At 39.8% G+C, this 18,272-nt stretch overlaps 1 protein-coding gene across 1 annotated transcript in view; it reads left to right on the forward strand.

The window, feature by feature from the left end:
* Window positions 1-18,272, forward strand: part of PTPRK (protein tyrosine phosphatase receptor type K) — a 384,122-nt gene that overhangs the window by 42,660 nt on the left and 323,190 nt on the right. Inside the window, exon 2 of the mRNA XM_009644374.2 lies at window positions 16,122-16,256. Within this exon, the coding sequence (XP_009642669.2) occupies window positions 16,122-16,256 (135 nt within the window). The remainder of the gene's footprint in view (window positions 1-16,121; window positions 16,257-18,272) is intronic.

Here is an 18,272-nt window from a genome sequence, read left to right on the forward strand (position 1 = left end):
TGGCCGTGGTAAGTCAGAGACCTACTGAGAGCGATGCTGAGAGAGAACAGATGTGGATTGTTTTGGTAGAGCTCTTTTTTGGAAACGCTCTGCTACTGAGTCGCAAAAGCATTACTAGAGATGGAAAATATGCCAACTGCAGTAAGAGTCTGCTGTAACTGCCAGTGTGCAATTCCTGGTTCCCCCAGGGTTAGAGAAGGATTGAGATTAGGTCCTGAGGCAGATGTCGTCAGCATAGATAACTGTACTGTACGGTTTGAAGGGTGATACTGATTAGAGCTTTGAAAACGTGGTGCACTAGTACTTAGACTGACTCTTAAGGTCTGTTCATTTGAGCTGTTCCTGTAGACAGTGAAAATGGTGGCTGGTTACAAGGGCGTTGCACAGTAGAAACAGATCACTTAAGGGTTATTTGGGATAGGTTTGCTAGTAGACTGTCTTAGTATATCTTCTAAACAGAATGACATGGCATTGGTCATCAGCGTTTTCTACTGTAAGTTCACAAAATGGAGTATCAAACTGAGACCTTCAGAACAAAGCCAGTGCTAAAAATCTAGCTCTGTCTTGTTGGCTAGTCTATGAGATGGATAATTAGAATAGCTTGCAGCAAATTCTGAGCGGTGATTTACTTCTACAAAACATAGCTGATCTTTATGCCGATTTGAAGGTGATTATTTCTGTCACCAGCAGGTGATGGTTCACCTTAGTGAGAGGGCTGTGGACAAGCAAGAAGTTGAGCTAAAGGGGTCAAAATGTTTGTATGGCTCGACTTTCCCCTGCCCCCCATGAATGCCATATTACAGCATGCATCTCTTCCTGGACTGCAGTACACTTGTAGATTCATCTGAAACAACTATTATGCTATGTGAATAGGTTCTAAAACGGTTGTAAAATGAAAGCTTTCTCTCAGGGCTTGCATATGTGATGCTGTGCCTGCCAAGTTAACTCTAGGTGAAACTAATTTGGACTGGAAGATGAGTGTTTCCCATATAAATGGACTATATAAAGAACAAGACAAAAGCATAATGGTGCATGGGTGCCACAGTCACTGTTAGGCAGAAGACCCCACTTGCCGTCCAAGGACAGACTGATCACTGTTAAATTGTACCTTCCATGAAGTCTGAGCTGTGGGCATTAAATGCATGTCAACATTACCAGGAGGTGTCTTGTATGAGAAGGTGCTTACAATGTCTCTCTTCTTCAGCTGGTGAAAAACATGTGCTGGCAAAGGTGGTGTTTTTCAGTTCCATTTCTCTGTAGCTGGTAGGAGATGCAAGCAGTGCAAGACGGCTGAATAATGCTATTGGCCTCTTGATTTGGCTCTGCGAGTTTTGAGATACCTTAACACTTCTTCATGCTGAACCCCGGAGACGGTGGCAGGGCAGCTACACTTAAAATCCCTCTTTAAAGAGATTTATGACACTTGTGCCTTTGCCAGGTGGGCCATTCTGACTCCAAGTAGATGATGTTGGCAAATCGGATGAGTGGGATGGTATGTGATTTTTGCATTGGAGACCTTTGGGCAGCCAAAAGCAGGAAACCTAGCCAACCAAATGGTTTGCTTGCCCATGCTTATGACCCTGTGCATTCTTTCCTCCCTCTACAAATGTCTTGTGTCATGTCCTTTTTTTTTTTTTTTTTTTTTTTTTTTTTTTTTTTTGGCACTTGTTTGTTCCCTACCCCATAACCCTTTGGGTTGCTTTAACCAGCTGAACCAGAGGAGAACAAATCCACCAACGAGAAAAAAAGAATGGGTTTCTGCCAGTTGCTGCCACTAGTTCTGTTGAGTTAAATTGGCTGGCTTTCCATAAGTGGGCATAAACAGTGAATGGTTATAAAAATAAGTTTGTTCTGTGAAAGTGGAGCGAGGGGAAGTGAAAGTGGAAGGCAGCCAAAGCGATGGGCTGTAAAGAGTCTTTTCAGCAGTACTGTGAATAGATAAGAGTGGGAGAAGACGTATTTGTCAAGGGCAGAGAGGAGATGCTGAAGTGATTGGGTTAAGAGGAGATGAAAGCTGGAAGAGAGTTGCAGAGAAAGTGTGTCTTGGAGAAGCTTTTTAGTTACCCTTCAAACATCGGGTATAGCTGGAGTGACGGACGCAAGAAGCGGCTTGAATGCAGATGTGAATGGTGGATGATGGTGTCTGTAATACTTGAGAAAAGAGGTGCTGACCCGAGATCAAGATTGGAGTGAAAGAGTAAAATGGTTGTTGTAACTGTGTTGCGCTGCTCATGACAGCCAGATGTTGTCAGAAAGGCGGGCTGAGGTCCAGTTTAGGCAGAAGGAGACCACTTCAGATCAGCAGTGAGATGGACTCAACCCTGCAGAGAAAACGTTTGCGGATGTATTTGTAGATGAGGATACCCAGAGGTGAGATGCAGATGAGAAGACCTGGAGTCCATCTTTGTCCCTTTGAAGTGTTAGGCAAATATTCACAGTTACAGGGATCAAAAGAGGACAGAACCTCACTGTGCCGGTGGGTGACGTGCAATTAAACCAGCAATTCTCAATAGCCTATACCTATCGCTTCTTGTTCCTTATGAAATCGTGATTTTCCTACTGGTATGGGTGGTATGAACAGAACGTTGCTGGTTTTCCACTGTCTCATGCTTTTGTGGGGTGAACTGCCATATGGCAAAAAATGGGGGCGGGCAGGGGGAGCTTTTGGTCACACTTTCATGTTACTTTATTACAAATTATGTATATTCCTCTGGTAGTAAAGTGTTTCCATTTAAAATCAGCAAAATTTTATTGTGCTTGTTGCTTTATTCATTGCATCCAAATTATGTGTTGGTTATTAAATATTGATTTTTATATTATATTAAACATTTTTATGCTTTTCTTGGCTTTTGCTCTGTATGAAGTATTTTCTTCTGACTGTATTGCTCTGCATTATGTTCTCTATTTTAACTTCAAAATGATAACTTGGTAGTGCACAGCCAATTTTTAGCTTTCTTTAAGTTATAGTACAGAAAAAATAAGAAACAGAGAAGAATGGGATTGGGGTTTTGTTTTTGGTATATGTAGTAGCAAGTAATGCAAGCATCAGGACACCCATTATCCACTGAAACAATTCACGTTTATTCTTCTGGCTTTAAAAAACCAAAACAACCCCCAAACACAAAACTCTTCAGATGTTTACTCCTTCCATGAGCTTTTCATTGTCAGATGAGATATAGTGTGAATTTTAACTTAACTAATACTCTTTAGAAGGTTATCCTGCTGCTGCCGCCTCTCACTAGCAAACTGCCCCTTTTTAGGTAATGGCATACCAAAAAGTGAATATGCACATTTTCATGGATACGCTAGCAAAGGATGACTGAAAAAGTGTTGTGAAAACATGGGCATGTAATATTTGCACAAGTTCTAGATGAATGTGTAAATGCCTTGTGTACTTTGAAAAACAGAAGCTAGTGTAACAGCAAAGTGGAAGACTTTTTTTCTTTTTTTTTTTTTTTTTTCTTTCTTTCTTTTTCCCCCAGGAACGGGGAGTGTAGAACATACTTTAATACTTTGAAGAGTGAATCCTAAAACGCAGTGTCTTTTCCAGAGTCCAGTTTGATTGCAGCCTCAGTTACTAAGCTCTCAAGTACCATTTAAGGAAAAAAGTTACTAGGGGGGTTATACATATGTATGTGCTGAGAAAACTGCTGCATGTCTTATCTTTTAAGTTCATTTTATCACATCAGGAGTGCATCTGCATCATAAACTCATTCTCAGAGCTGCGTGTAGCCGTTTCCTTGCAGAGACCCCTCCCTATACGCTTCCCTCCGCTGGGCAATACTCTTCAGTAATGGGAGCCCATTGGTGATTGCACGTGGTAAGAGAGAGTGGAGTGCTGGGGAGTTACCAGCACGAACCTTCAGATATTATGACTGATTATGGCTAATTATGACAGTGCCTATTCAGGACATGATTTTTTCAGACGACTTCACTATTGATTTCTGTTGTTGTCTTCCTGTTACTCTTTCTGTCTTGTTCTCTTCCATTCAATGTAATACCCCTCTCTCTCTCCCTCCTTAATTCTTAGTGTCCCATCTTGGCCCTCTGAGATAGTTTAGCCTCATAATTACATCAAATAACCAGTTATGGCTTTGTTTTGTTGTACATCTGATATGTTTTCCTCTTAATATGATATGTTGGTCCAAAGACTGATAGAGCTCAGTATCTTTTCTCCAAATGCCCTGATTTTATTGTCTCTTCTGTCACTGGCAAGTCTCTAGGTATGCTCTACCAAAATACTGCCTTAGTGCCATCTGGTCTTCTGAGCCAAGGTGACCTCTGTCCATTCCCACCCCACCCGCCGAATATCTGTAGCAGCCGTTGCATCCTGTGGCATGGAATCCCAGAGCTTAACACTATGGTGTTTAATTTGATCCTGACACCCTGTAGCTTCATTTGAAGCCTTGTAACGTTTTCACGCACACACACAAGAAATGGTTGATCTCTATTCTTCTCTTCATGTCACTGAGGATGCACCTGTCCTATTTCCCGTGTCAGCTCTGGCTGAAAATTCCTGGTCTTTTAAGTTATGTCTTAATATTTTCAGCATTCTGTGATCATCCTTATTAAAGTTCTCTAAGCCTTTTTAATTTCTGCTCTTAGGAGATGGAAAATCAAAACCACACATTATGTCTGTATGTGGCTTATGTTGCAAAGAAATGTTCAGTGTTCTTTTCTAAAATTCCTTCATTATAACTTCTAACTTTTTAATTGCTTTTTAACTACTATTTAGCATCAAGCTGATGTTTTCATGAAAATATCTAATTCAGCCTTAAAATCTTAAGACTGAGTGGTAAATATCTGCTCGGAGACTATTATTGGTACCCTATCAGTGCCTGCCAGGACAGTTCTGAGCCAGTTTTTCTTGTACTTGACTTCTGTGCAATGTAGAACATAAAGGGATACATTTTCACTTGTGTGCTGAAATCATAAGATTGCAGGAATCTTGTTTCCCTGTTCTCCTTACTGTGCTTTGGGCAGTATGCCTTCAGGACACAGACAGAGGATTGGCTCCAAAATGCTACAACTTCACTGCACGGTCTAAAGGAGGATTCCTCTAACCTTCAGGCGTATCTATTACACCATTTCACAAAGCCACCCCAGTGAGAGTATTTCTCTATTTAAGAAGTGGAGGGGTTAAATACAACTTCAGTCTGCTTGAAAAATACTATAATACAGCTAAGTATTCTTGTAATAGTTACTTCTATTGAAGCTAAAGTGCAGATTTGCAGATAAAAATACAAGTTTCAAGTCCTCGAGTTCAATTCCCTGGGGAGTCACAAAATAACATTTTCTTTGTTTGTTAAATTGTGGTAGAAATACAATTCTGATTGTAAATATTTCTACCCTAAAACAGTGATTTCTTGCTAGAGCTTTACACACCTATTGCAATTTGTCTGGAGAGGGTATTTTTTTATTGCATAAATAAAGCGAAGCTTGATGGCATATCAGTAAGCTTTGTCCAAAATCATGTGGTGACTTGCATTGTTTCTTCATCAGAGGTCTTGCTGAGGACTAATTGCGATGAGGGAAGAGGCACATTATATGCTTACATGCACAATTTATATGTTAAATCAGTTCAACAGAAAGCAGCGATTTACCGACAAGATGTAAAGGAAGAAAGTGAGTTGTTAGCATCTTGTTTGTCTGTATGTGTCCTCCGAGTGTGTTTAAATAGCTTTGCTGTCATTTTCCTAATGAAATCTGCCTAAAATATTTTCCTGACGGACTATGAAATATTTTGATAAATCTTACTTTGCTGAAGAATGAAGTAACAGCCGATAGAAAGAGTAGTCTGTGAAATGAATCATCCATTTGATGTTCATTTGATTCCGCAAGGCACCTTTAATGAAAGACTTAGATTTGTAAGGCTAAAGAGGTAACGTAAAAGATACATCAGAAAGAAAGATGAATGTCTATTTCTGTATATTTGCTGCTCTCAGCTTGTTTAATATGAAAAGTTTTCATATAATTCTGGTTTTTGTCTCAGCTTTTCACTTTACAGTCCATGTTTAAGCATGATATTGCAGGGGGCAATCACACTTGTCCGTGTGATTGAATAGAAGGTGTTAAAACTTGTAAGGATGTGCAGAGCTTTGTTTTGGTACCAGCGAAAACAGGAAGTATTGAGAAAAGTTTAAGATGAGACAACATTTTAATAGGCGACTGGGCAAGAAGGAGAACCCAGGGAGGGACAGGCTGGTCAGTCTAACCTCGATCCTGGGAAGGAGATAGAATGGCTTGAAACCGTTTCCAGGCATATGAAGGACAGCAGCAAATACCATCTGCCTAGACATCAGTAAGGCTTTTGATGCTGTCTCCCACACAGGGACGGTCCCTCCTTTATTTTTTTTTTTTTTTTTTTTTAAACTGTGTAAGTGACTGAGCACTGGCACAGGTTGCCAGGGAGGTTGTGGAGTCTCCATCCTTGGAGATATTAGAAACCCGTATGGACATGGTCCTGGGCAACTGTCTGTAGGTGGCCCTGCTTGAGCAGAGGGGTTGGACCAGATGTCCTCTAGAGGGTCCCTTCCAAACTCAACTATTCTCTTGATTCTGTAGGTCAGGGACCAGTACATCTGAAATCTGTTAATCGTTGTTCTGTATCTTAGCAGATCTTTCTCTAAACTGGGGAGCTTGGCTGTTCCCTATGGCTATAGAAACCACTGTGTTTTCAAAATCCATTTACATTGTTCTGCTTTCTAGCCTTCCTTTCATGAGAATATTGCTGGACTGCATGAAAAGATATGCCAGATATTAAAATGCTTATGACTATTTTCTTACTATGAAATGGGAAACTAGAGCACTAACTGCACTTCTGTGATACAAAAGCATTTGGCTTTTAGTTTAGCAGTGTCTGTGTGTGCAAAGATATATTTTTGATCTCAGTATTGCACATTGCCTCTCTCATTCATGCGGCCGAGTTCTGTGATTCAGTGCTAGCTTAATTCTTCATGTACTTTGATGTTGTTTCATGAAAGATCTCTTCTGAGAGGTTCTTGTCATCCTCCTGTGACTCTGGATTTATACCGTGACCGAACTCTTCAATCATCTCTCCACCTTCTTGGACTTATCTCCTTGTGTGGCTTCAGAAATGACCTGCTGTAACAGCTTCTGTCATTTTCAACATCAGAGCTTTTTCCATTTCCTTGCATTTAATTTGATCTTCCCTTTTGCATGACCATTTAAAATTTTATGCAGTCTTATGCTCACCTCCTCCTCAGAAGTCCTCAGCTTTCATTCTGGACATGTTCCTTTTGAGCTCTTTGCCTCCCTGTTCCTTGAGCTCCTTTTATAGCTCAGTCTACATAACTTCCACACTCCTCCCTCATTTGTTTGTCTGGCTGCTGCACTGATGCTGTGGTAACTCGTGGTCGTTTGCGGTCCTCAAATGAGACCCCTTTTTGGTTTTGAACGGTTGCTCCTACTGTCTAGCTGGAAACGCTCGCTTTCATCTTTTGAACAGAGTTTTGATACCTCATATCAAAAGAGATGGGTTTCAGAACAAACTTTAAATAACCTGGTTTTTCCCCTGTCACCTTGTTTTATGGCAAAACTGCCAAGTTGTAATAGGGTGGGTAGTGTAGTAGTTAGGTCTGCTTTTGTGGTTGAATTGCTGACATGATTAGTAGAGATAAAAGTTTAGCTATAAACTTTTTTCTTACAACTTGTGTTTCAGTTTGGGGTGGGGTTTTTTTTTTTTTTGGTTTGATTTTTTTAAGTTTTTTTTTTAATTTGTTTTGGGGGGGAAGGGAGAGGGACAATAGGTTACAAAATAATCTAGCACTCTGAATCTGTAGAAAAAATTTGTGATTTAATGTAATGGTTGTAGGGCTCTCTTCATTCAGTGCTCCTGCTGAGTTTAACTGCAGTCTTATCCATTAACTTTCAACAGCATATTGTGAGAACATTTAGGAGAAATGCCAGAGACTGTGATATCTACATAAGATTTTCTATAAATAAGCACTAACAGTGTCTTGGAAAAAGGTGTTATTTTCAGAAGCAGTATTGTAAGACCACATATCCGTAAATCATCAGAGTGATTAAATTCATTTTGGAGCTCTCAGTTGTGTCCTTGAAGTCATACAATTTGCTTGCTGGTGTTTTAGTTACTATTGGTGTAGTCATGAAAATATATTAATCTCAAGTACGTGATTCCATCTCTCACCCCCAATTGTTTGTATTCCAGTGGTGTAACTCCTTGTCACCAGTACAATTGGTCTGCTCAGGGCACCAGGGGAATACTAAAGCTTGCAGCCTGTGAGCTGAAATACGAAATAGCTTTGGTGGTCTGTGGATGTTGATGCTTCTGTGTTAATGAAGATCTGTTCATTATTTCATGAAACTGTTGAATCTCTTCATGGTTTCAGAAATATCTTGTGAAATGAAATGGAAATTGTCTCGGTAGCTTCAGTTATATAAAGTGATCTGCAGATGTAGGGCTACTTGCTCTCTGTTGCCTTGCCTGTCCCAAGGAAAGATGAAGACAACATGAAAAAGACATTAAGCAACTGTGACTCTTCACAGCTACCTGTTGTCACCTCTCCAGTTAAGAACAGCAAAACTTCCCTTTCCCTGGAGAACAGGAGGAAATTTAAAGATACTTTTGCTTAGATTGGATTTTACTTAGTTTGGAAACTGAAGGACGGATCGTGTAATAGACACTGATCTTCTCTTCTCTCCCCCCTCTCTTTCCTTTTTCCATCCTGCTCACTGCTGGTAAAGCATGGAAAGGTTTCCTGTTGCCTGTCAATAAGAAGATTTTTGAAGTCAGAGGTGAAGAAACCTTTTCCAGGGCAGGTATAGAGGGAAGGAACCTAATTTAGTAGAAGAAATCTAATAAATGGCATGGCCAGGTAGACCACATCTAATTGTGAAACTTCATGCTCTCCCAAAATTTGGGGTTAGGATAAATGCTAGGATTAATAGCAAGGCCTTTTGCTGAAGATTATAGGGAAGGATGTCCTGCATTCTCGGTAACTTGTACCTAATGTTTTTCAAGTTCTCATCTCTCCTTTCTAAAATAAGCTACTACTTTTTATTAATAAGGAAGACAGATGCAAAATGAAAAAAAACTATGCGTAGATTGGACTTGATTATTGGACTGTTTAGCTTTTTTTTTTTTTTTTTTTTTTTTTTCTCCTTATATTGGTTGTGGTACTACTTTATGGCTGTTGGGGGGTGGGATTGGTTTTTGATGTCAGGGTGATTATAGCATGTATTGATTTTTAGGAGTGAGTGGTTTTGTGCACTTCCTTTTCTGAATAGTTTACATTTATAGGGGTATTTAGAATATTTGACTGTTCCAGCAGCACCAACAAAAGCCCTGCAATGAAAATAAAATAACGCGAATTTGGGAATAATTGGCCATATTTCCTATTAAGCTGTTGGTTTTTACGCTCTGTTGGTGCTTTTAGATAAGACTTGGAGTTCCATGTTCACGTTAATAAGCTAAGAGGATGATTAAAACATAGTGATAGTGGGAACAAGGCTAGAAAATTTTTAAAAGGCGTTTGTAGTTAATTGAGTTTACTTGGCTTTTATTGCTCTTAACTGTAATCAGTCGTGTTTTGTGTAATGAATTCTAGTACTACAAAATAAGATACCACTGCAAAGAAGATAAATATTTTTAGTATTTAATATGACTTTTCCCTGTAGTGAAGGAGAATCTGTCATTTTCCTTGAGTCCTGCTGTCTTCATGGTTATCTTTTTAAAATTAAATAGTGCCTCTGACCTCCTGCCTTTTTAGATGTCATAGGTTAATGAAGGTTATTTCAGAGTTACATTTCAGTAGGCAATACTGAACATAACCATCTTAACGTAAGTCATTAGAATTTATTCTCAAACTGCATTAACAGCAATTCATAGTATATTCTTAATAGGTCTGAATGCTCTGCAATCAATGTGTTTTAAAATTCTTGCAACAGAAATAATGTAGTGCCTTTAGAAGATGAAAACATCCTGTGCTTTGAGGCATGCTGTGATAGAAACAGGTAAATTAATGTGGTAGGTGGGCGATTTTAAAAGCAGAACCTGTTCCTGGATATATGACTGACAAGAGACCTGCTGTAGCGCCTTTATACTCTTCAAGCTTTGAATTTGCCAATCAATGCCGAGGAGAAAAATTTTCACGGGACTTTTACCTGACATTGCAGATAAACATAATTTTGTACTGGGTTCTTACCATGGAGCTATCCACTTTGATAGATTTAGAGCTAGTCATTATGCTTTTACAGCAGGTGGTGGAGAAAAATAAAAGCATGCTGTTGAATAAAAGGAGCAGATTGTTCCAACTAGTCATTTGAGCTGGATGGGAAAAGAGTATTTCATTCTTGGTGTGACACCTTTGTACATATGAGCCCTAAAGAAACCATTGGTAACTGAGCCCTGTGTAGGGGAAAACTTGTGATGATGAAAGTTTGTTGTGTGCCTGTAGTACGACTCTTCTCTCATGCTAAATGTTTTTTCCCCCACTCTGTATTGGTGATCTGCTTGTTTTTAGTGGGTGAATTTCTGGGCTTATAACCAGTTCCTTAAAACTGAGGAGCATAAAATTTAAGATGTTACTAGTGTATTTTGCATTTTGCATAACACCAGCAGCAGTCAGCTGCAAGAGCAGATCTCAGAAATAAACTGTAAAGTTGTGTTCTTTTGACTGTCCTCCTATACATGCCATTCTGTGGCTGAAAAAGCTCCTTTGCAATGCTGATAGGTTATAGAAATAGGTAATGAAGAACACTTCTAAAATCAATTTGTTTCAGAAACCTAATCAGGTACTCCAATTTCCCTTCCCTCTACCCCTGCCCCAAATCAAGAAGGTGCAGTTTTCTTTCATCGCTTTCCCTTACTAGTTTCTGAAACTTAGTGCCAGATTTTGGTGAGAATGTACTTGGGAGTTCTAGCGGATAGCTATTGTTATTATAGGAGACTTAAAAATAAGTGCCTTGTACCTTTCGCATATAACTTGTTAAACTAATTTTTTTCTTTATTTTTAATTTAGTAGAAAGTGTGACAAAAGACAAAGAAATATTCTTTGTTGGATTTAGAAAAATGAATGCCAGTTGTTCCCTTCTCCTACTCCTGATGCTAAAAGTCGTCTTTTTTTATATAGGTGATATAAAGCATGGCCAGTAAATGTGTGTTATTCTTCATCAGCTAGTTATATCGGTAGGTATTTAATTTATTGTGACTTCGTAGTTTTCTGAACATTTTGAATTGGTTTTTTACTATCCCTTTTCTGACTGTATTTTAAAGGGCACTGGAGTTGTTAAGGTCTAATTAAATATGAAGACTGACATAGAGAATTTTTAGGTGATATGTGGGAATGGCTTCTTTTACCTAGAAGTCAGTAGATCTCCCTCCGGTACAGCAACCCTATAAAGCCATTCATCGTAAATACTATGGGTATCTTAAGTTTCTTGTAATAATTGGTATGCAGCTGACTGGTTCTGTTCTAAATAGTAAAAGTGATGTGGTCTCTAGGAAGTGTAGCGAGAACCCTGGAACTGTTAGATAAAGGTCATTAGTTCAAAATCTGAATCAGTTTTCCTTTCTGTCCTGAGCTGATGAGCTGGGAAGCCACTGTTAGGATACATAGTGGGCATGGATTTATCAGTGGCAGTTACTGACGCATGCTTCTCTTAGTCTTAAACTTATTTATATTTTAACCTGGTGGGGAAAAATCCATTCAGCCCTTCTGGCATACCAACCCAGGATAGGATGTAGTATAAATCAGAATCACAGAGCAGAGTAAATACTGAGTGTTGCTGCTAAGGTAATATCATGGTAACCTTTTAAAAAATGTAATTTGTCTTTAAATTCAAGCATCTTTAAATAGCTTTTTATAGGTGATTTGTAAACCTTGGCTATATGATCTTTATTAAATTTAGTTTAATCTTTGGGTTTTTAAGATCAATTTTAAAGATTAAATTTAGGTTAATCTTCATGACCTTGTTATTTAGTGGAGCTTTAATTTCTTTTCCGAGAGTTCAGTGTGGGATATTCATATCTTTCTTTTTATAATGAACATTTAAGATTCCTTATCTTTTATAAATGAAAATGGACATGTAGGACATTTTTATGAGGCTAGCATGATGTATCAGTTGTCTTTTAGAAGGATGTTGAAGAGGACTGTGTGAGAGTTCTAGGTGTGTTTTAAGCTGAAGTTAATAACTTGGTGAAGCTTATGGGAAAAGGTAATGGAAATGGTGAATTGCTGGTTTGCTTGGTTTCTGTGGAACGTCAGTGTTTCCCAAATACTTCCTCAGCAACTGAACGCATTGGATTGACCCAACATACACTTAGCAGTTTGGCAAAATAACCATCCAGACTTAAGATTCCTTCTGTCTTCCCAGCTTACGATTCCAGTTGTCAATAGGGTGCTTGTTTCAGATGGCCTACCTGACTTTTCTTCTTGTTAAATTGTTTGTCGATGCCTTCTTGTTGGCCAGTGCCACCACCAACGATGCAGCAAGCCATGGTTCTGGTTGGTGCTGCCCCTCAGCAGAGCGTGCTGCTTGTCCCCATCTGGGCCATGTCCTGGTGGCAGCAGCGTTTGAAGGGAGGAGATGCTGGCCACCTTGCGTGCCAGTCCCTGGGCCCACATGAGGCTGTTGAGGTCAGACCAGTCTGGTGTATTGCTTTGATGCCTTTTTCTGAAGCATGGAAATCTAAGGTAATCTAAGGCTTACTTTAGATTTCTAAGGTAAACGTGGATTTAAGTACTGCAAGGTCCAAGAGCATTTGAATGTCAGTGCTGTGTGCTTCCAGCCAGGAGACTGAGCAGAGGCGCAAATCGCTGTTTGTGGCACAGCATGTGTGGCAGTGTAGCAATGAAGATAAATTGCAGGTTATACATAAACTTCTAGCTAAGGGAATGTGGTGGTGATACATAAGGGGACAGTGGTTGGTACTGAAGTTACCTTTTGATTGAGTTCCTGAATGGTGCTGTCGCATCACTGTGGAGGGTGACCCAGTAGCTGAGTTAGGGTACTAACGAGTCCTGACCTGTGGTGTACTTCTGTCAGATGGGTTTTATGTTTGAGTGGTTAAAGATTGATTTAAAATGTATATAGCTTTGAACAAAGACTGGAAATAAAATAAATTACTGCAGGTTTCACCCACCCATCGTCTCTTTTCCTTGTGTTTTCCACATAGCATGTTACACCAGGTTTGTTTTGTAGTACGCAGAGTTACTGAAATAGCACGCAGGCAGTTGACTGCTAAAAGAAAGAAGGGGAGATCCAAATTTGCTCATGCTTTAAGTCATAAGGAATAGTCCGCAGGGGGTTTAAAATGCCTGGTCTCTCTCGTTGTGTTGTACTGGATAAATCACTACGGCATTGGCTTTTACTTTACTTGCCTTGAAATGTCACAACCTGTTGGTAAGAGGAGGAGGTCTGCTCTAGAGAGGAAGCCATCGGTTTAGGCAGTTGCTAGAGGGTGGGTTTAGTAGTGGGTTGACAATCCATCCTGAAAAACTTGGTTTATGTGCACGCGATAAATGGACGTTTGCTTGTTCTGTGGATGCAGCAGCGATGCGCTACACACAAGGAGGTTTGCATTGCTTGCTGTGTATTAACAGGTGCGTTGTTATTGCTAATCAGAACCCTGATAACTAAAATTAATAGTGGGCACAAAGATGAGCAGTTAAGGACATTCATCTTCCAAATGAGTCTACAAGATTCAATGGCAGTTCAAATTTATACACTGAGGGCACTTAACCCATTAAAAAGGGTAATGGGTGCCCTGCAGGCATGTGCTTCAAAGCCGTATGTCATTTTGGTGCTGGGACAGCAGACAGTGATAACTTCCCTTTAAGAGAAACTGCTATTCATTTATCAATTAAATGTCGAAGGAAACGTACGATTTTGCTGTAGAGTGATCATAGCAGTGTATTGTAAGTTAAATCAAAGACCAAGATTTATGTTCTAAGCCTTTCTGGTTTTATCATGATAGATGTTAATTAGAAAAGTCTCTTGGTGGTAATAAGGCATTGGAGTTGGGACTTTTAAAGGCATAAATGTTTCTTTGACGCACAAATATTTCTCTTCTTGTGCCTTGCAGTCTTTGGCTCACACTGATGTAGTAACCAACTTTGTATGGACTATGTTGTTGCCGTGCTTATGTTGTCACGGGGTGACATCTGAGAAGGTTTTGCTAACATAGAGCCGAAGATGAAGTATTAAGGTTTTATGGTGCAAGTATTTAGCATCGTAAAGGTTTCTTTCTCTCCTGGTGTTATCCTTGCCAGCCAAAGCGCTGGTTAGCAAGTGGTCCTAGGAGTGCCCTGAAATGAGTAGCTGGCACTGGTTTTTAGTGAAGTGGAATTAGTGAAAATTTATTCAAAATGACAAATACTTCAGAACTGTGGGAATTATTTGAGTTGTCTCTTACTGAAGATGAAACATAATCTCAGTTTGGGACACAGTCTAGATTTTCTAATGAAATTTGGTAAAAGGGACTTCCCCTTCCCCAAATATGAACACTGGTTTTGCAAACTCTCTGCCTATTATGTGATGTTGGAGTACTCCATTTTGGGTAGGTAAAAAATATTTTTATCCTCAATTTGGTGACACCCTTGCCCATTCCTCCTTTCCTTATTGTCTGGCCAGTCCTAGTTCCAGGCCATGCATGTCTTGTACAGAGGGCAGAAATGAGCACAGACTGTAGTTCTTCATGGTTCTCATTCTCCCCCTTTTCTACCTCTGCCCTGTCCTCCGGGGTGTGGTGTGGGCTGGTGAGAGCCTGGCAGGCGTGGGAAGGTGTTCGCTGTTGGTGGAGTGGTGGTGATTCATTGTACGGTGACACTGGAATTTACCTTAATAAGGATTTTTTGTTTGTTTGTTTGTTTTTCTTGGGACCCACAGTACTTGTCCCATGTTTTGTATTCAAAAAATCAGACAATGAAGTGGACACAAATGCCTCTGTTATTCTAGAGGTGTCGTCTTAACGAGGAATTCTTGTAACAACAGTTTTTGATTGGATCGATATGCCCTAACTACTGAGAACAGGGAGGAGAGGATGCAAGAAATATCTCCCTTGATTTCCAGGAGTTGTTCATAATCTAATTCTTGAGTTCTGATATAACTCCTTTTCTGGATTAAAAAAGATTGGCTAAATAAAGATGACTGCACTGAGTTTTCTCTTCCACTCTCTCCTGGTTATGCCTTTTATTTTTGAGCGGGAGGGGCAAACTCGAGGACTGTGTGCTATGAATGGAGAGAGCGTATGTGAGACATCTGTATTTTCTTGTGTTTGCGTTCTACTTTTTCTTCAACCAGGCTCTTCTGATTCCTTTACTTCTTCTGTCTCAGACATTAGTGTTGTCCCATGTTCACCATGTTTTCTCTTCTTCCCAGCCTACTTAATTGCCTTGAGTGAAGAATATAATAACAAACTTACTGAATGAGGCAGGGCAGACTTTGTTATGTTACACAGGAATTTTTGGTTGTGCTGTTCCCCCTCCCTCCCACCCCTGCATCTTTTACATTTCTCCCCTTCTTCTTTCTCCCAGTCACTTTTCTTCTTTCCCTCACAACTTCTGTTGTAAGGTTTTCATATCCATTGTTTGTGTGACCCTGAAAATGTGCCTTTAATGTGTGTTCTGTTATGCTAGATTGATTTAATAAAGCAAGATCATCTAACTCATTCTGCAGCAGTTGTTTAATTTCTAAGTAATTTTAATTATTTTATCTGGATACACTATTTATTGTCGGTGTTTGGACTACTTATGCTTTTAGTGCATTGAAGCTGCTGGTTTACACCTTTAGTTTTGGAGCCTAGTCTGTTATTTTCTGTTTCCCCCTTATTTTGGATAGCCTGGTGCTTTTTGTCACGCAGGCACTGAGCTGGCTTTCTCTCGGGCTCAGTGACTCCGCCTGTGGTCTCCAGCTCTGACAGAAGGTGCTGTTGGGGGAAACTGGTTGGGTGAAGCAGAGACATTTTAAATAGAGGGAGGAACACTGATGGATGAGCTACTTGGGGGTTTTAGCTTTGTGCAGGTGAGCCTGTGAATGGTGTCATGGGCTGCATGGACTCCGTAGTTGCGGTGTGCCCAGGAGGAACACCTCTGCTTGACTCCTGGAAAATCCCTGCTTTTAAATAAGCTAATAACAAGTTTCTTCCCTAGGGGGATGTACGTTCGATGATGGCCCTGGACCCTGTGACTACCACCAAGACTTGTACGATGACTTCGACTGGGTACATGTCAGTGCTCAAGAGCCTCACTATTTGCCGCCTGAGATGCCTCAAGGTGAGAAACTCCCCCGAGACACTGAAGGGACAAGTTTCTCTGTTATAAAGAAAAGCAGAGTCTTGCTGAATATGGATTCAAGGCCATACTCTGTGATCTCCCACCTCAAAACTGATAATGGAGGTAGTTAAAGGAAACAAAAATAATAAATACAACACTCTTGGTAACTGAGAAACCTTTTTAGATGAAATCCACCTTTAAAGTTGGGGGGATAGGGAAGGGAGAAAGGAATTCATAACTACTTCTGTATTCTGCGTGGAATTCCTGTTGACTTCCAGTGAAATTTTGTGTCTTAAGTGACAGCTAATGTATCGATTGAATTATTCAGGTATGCATTAGAACAAAATGTGGAAAAAAAAAGGAGACATGCAAAACCCCATACACTGATTCCTTCCCTCCCTTCCCCCCAACCACTCATCATCTGAAGGTAATCAGAAAAGCTTTGATTTATGGAAATATTGCTGTTGTTAATTACTATTTAGGACAGGTAATGAATAACTGAAGAGGTACAGCCTACATGACCTTGCCTGCTCACCTTTGATGAACAGCTTAATCGGCGCTTCCCAGACAGCATGATATGCTGAGAAAATGAAAGCATTTGAAATTCAGCTACATTTTCCAATTAATAGTACATAAGTAATTAATCATGCAGAGGAGGAAAAAAGGTCATGGCTACTTTATTTGTGTCTAAAAGGTTTTGTGAAGTGAGATATGCGTGGAGAAGGAGTGGGAAATATTGCTGTACAGAAGTAACCTAACCTCTGCGCCATTCCTTTTCCTGCTTTTTATATATTGTTGTGCATTATTAATCATGGTTAATGTATGCAATTTTACTACTTAAGTGCTAACTAGCAGGGTTCCCCCTGCTTTGGAGTCACTGATATGAGCAGCTGTTACTATGCCCCATATCTTACAAAATAGGTTAATTAAGTAACACTTTTTAATGGACTGCTTGGTGCTTCAGGTTTGCATATGGAAGAGTAAACTTAAGCCCCGAAGCATCAGCATTCATGATGCTGATGGTCTTGTATTAACAAATTCAAAATAATATGTCCCCTAGGAAGGCAGAAATCAGTTACTTTTTGGTTTGCGTTTTTCAGAGTCTACGTGGTTTATTAAAATGGTTGGAGGTATTTTAATCGTGGTGGAAACACCATTTTGTAAAAAACTTGGTATTCTCAGTCTTCGGAAGAAAGAAATTTGAGGAACCGTATTTTGAATGAATCTAAATGGCAGGATAGCTGCTTCTTGCTTCTCCCAAATAACATAGCTGTCATCCGTAGCCAGTTTTCCGAGTTAAATAACACAGTGCTCTCTCTGACTTTAGCACCTGATTTCTGTTCAGTTCTGCTACAGACCCTTTTCCTCTGAGTGTAGCATGTGGACTCTTGTGGAGGAAGTTCTTTTTTCAGATCTATATGTGGAATTGTGGCTGCTCAATAAAATCTAGCAGAATAAGGGCACGTTTCAGAGATAGTCCAAAACAGATACAGAAGAAGGTCTTATTATTAATTTTTTTTCTTCCTCTAGTTAGAATTCTATACTTCTTGGACCACTGTTTAAAAATGTGATGTTTGGTAACTGACATCCAGACTAAAAGTGAGCAGTCTCATCTGATGAGCTGCCCTTAAGAAGTTCAGGGTCTTCGGATTCTGAAGATCTGTGCTGTATCTAAATACTTAAGCTCTTTTGTGTTTGAAATAGCACGATTTTAAATGAAGTCCAAGAATGTAACACAGTTCTAAAATGAGTGCTGAATTCCTCCGGTCTGTCTGCAGGAAGTGGAGCAGCAAGAGGTTCAAGCAAAAGCAGGAGGGAAATAACAGTGTGCAATCATCTGCCGTGCAGGTTTTTAACATTGCTGACCCTGCCTGATTACTGTTGAAACTGTAGGTTAGAAAGCAGTCCGCTGCTCGTGAAGAAGTTATCCAAGTAGAATAAGATGTGGTAATGAAGGTATGGGTAAAGTTAAACTACTGGTGTTTTCACTTTGAAAAATGCTGTGTTTTCTAGCCT

The sequence above is a fragment of the Egretta garzetta genome, unplaced genomic scaffold, assembly GCF_000687185.1.
Source record: "Egretta garzetta isolate BGI_Z169 unplaced genomic scaffold, ASM68718v1 scaffold397, whole genome shotgun sequence".
NCBI lineage: Eukaryota > Metazoa > Chordata > Aves > Pelecaniformes > Ardeidae > Egretta > Egretta garzetta.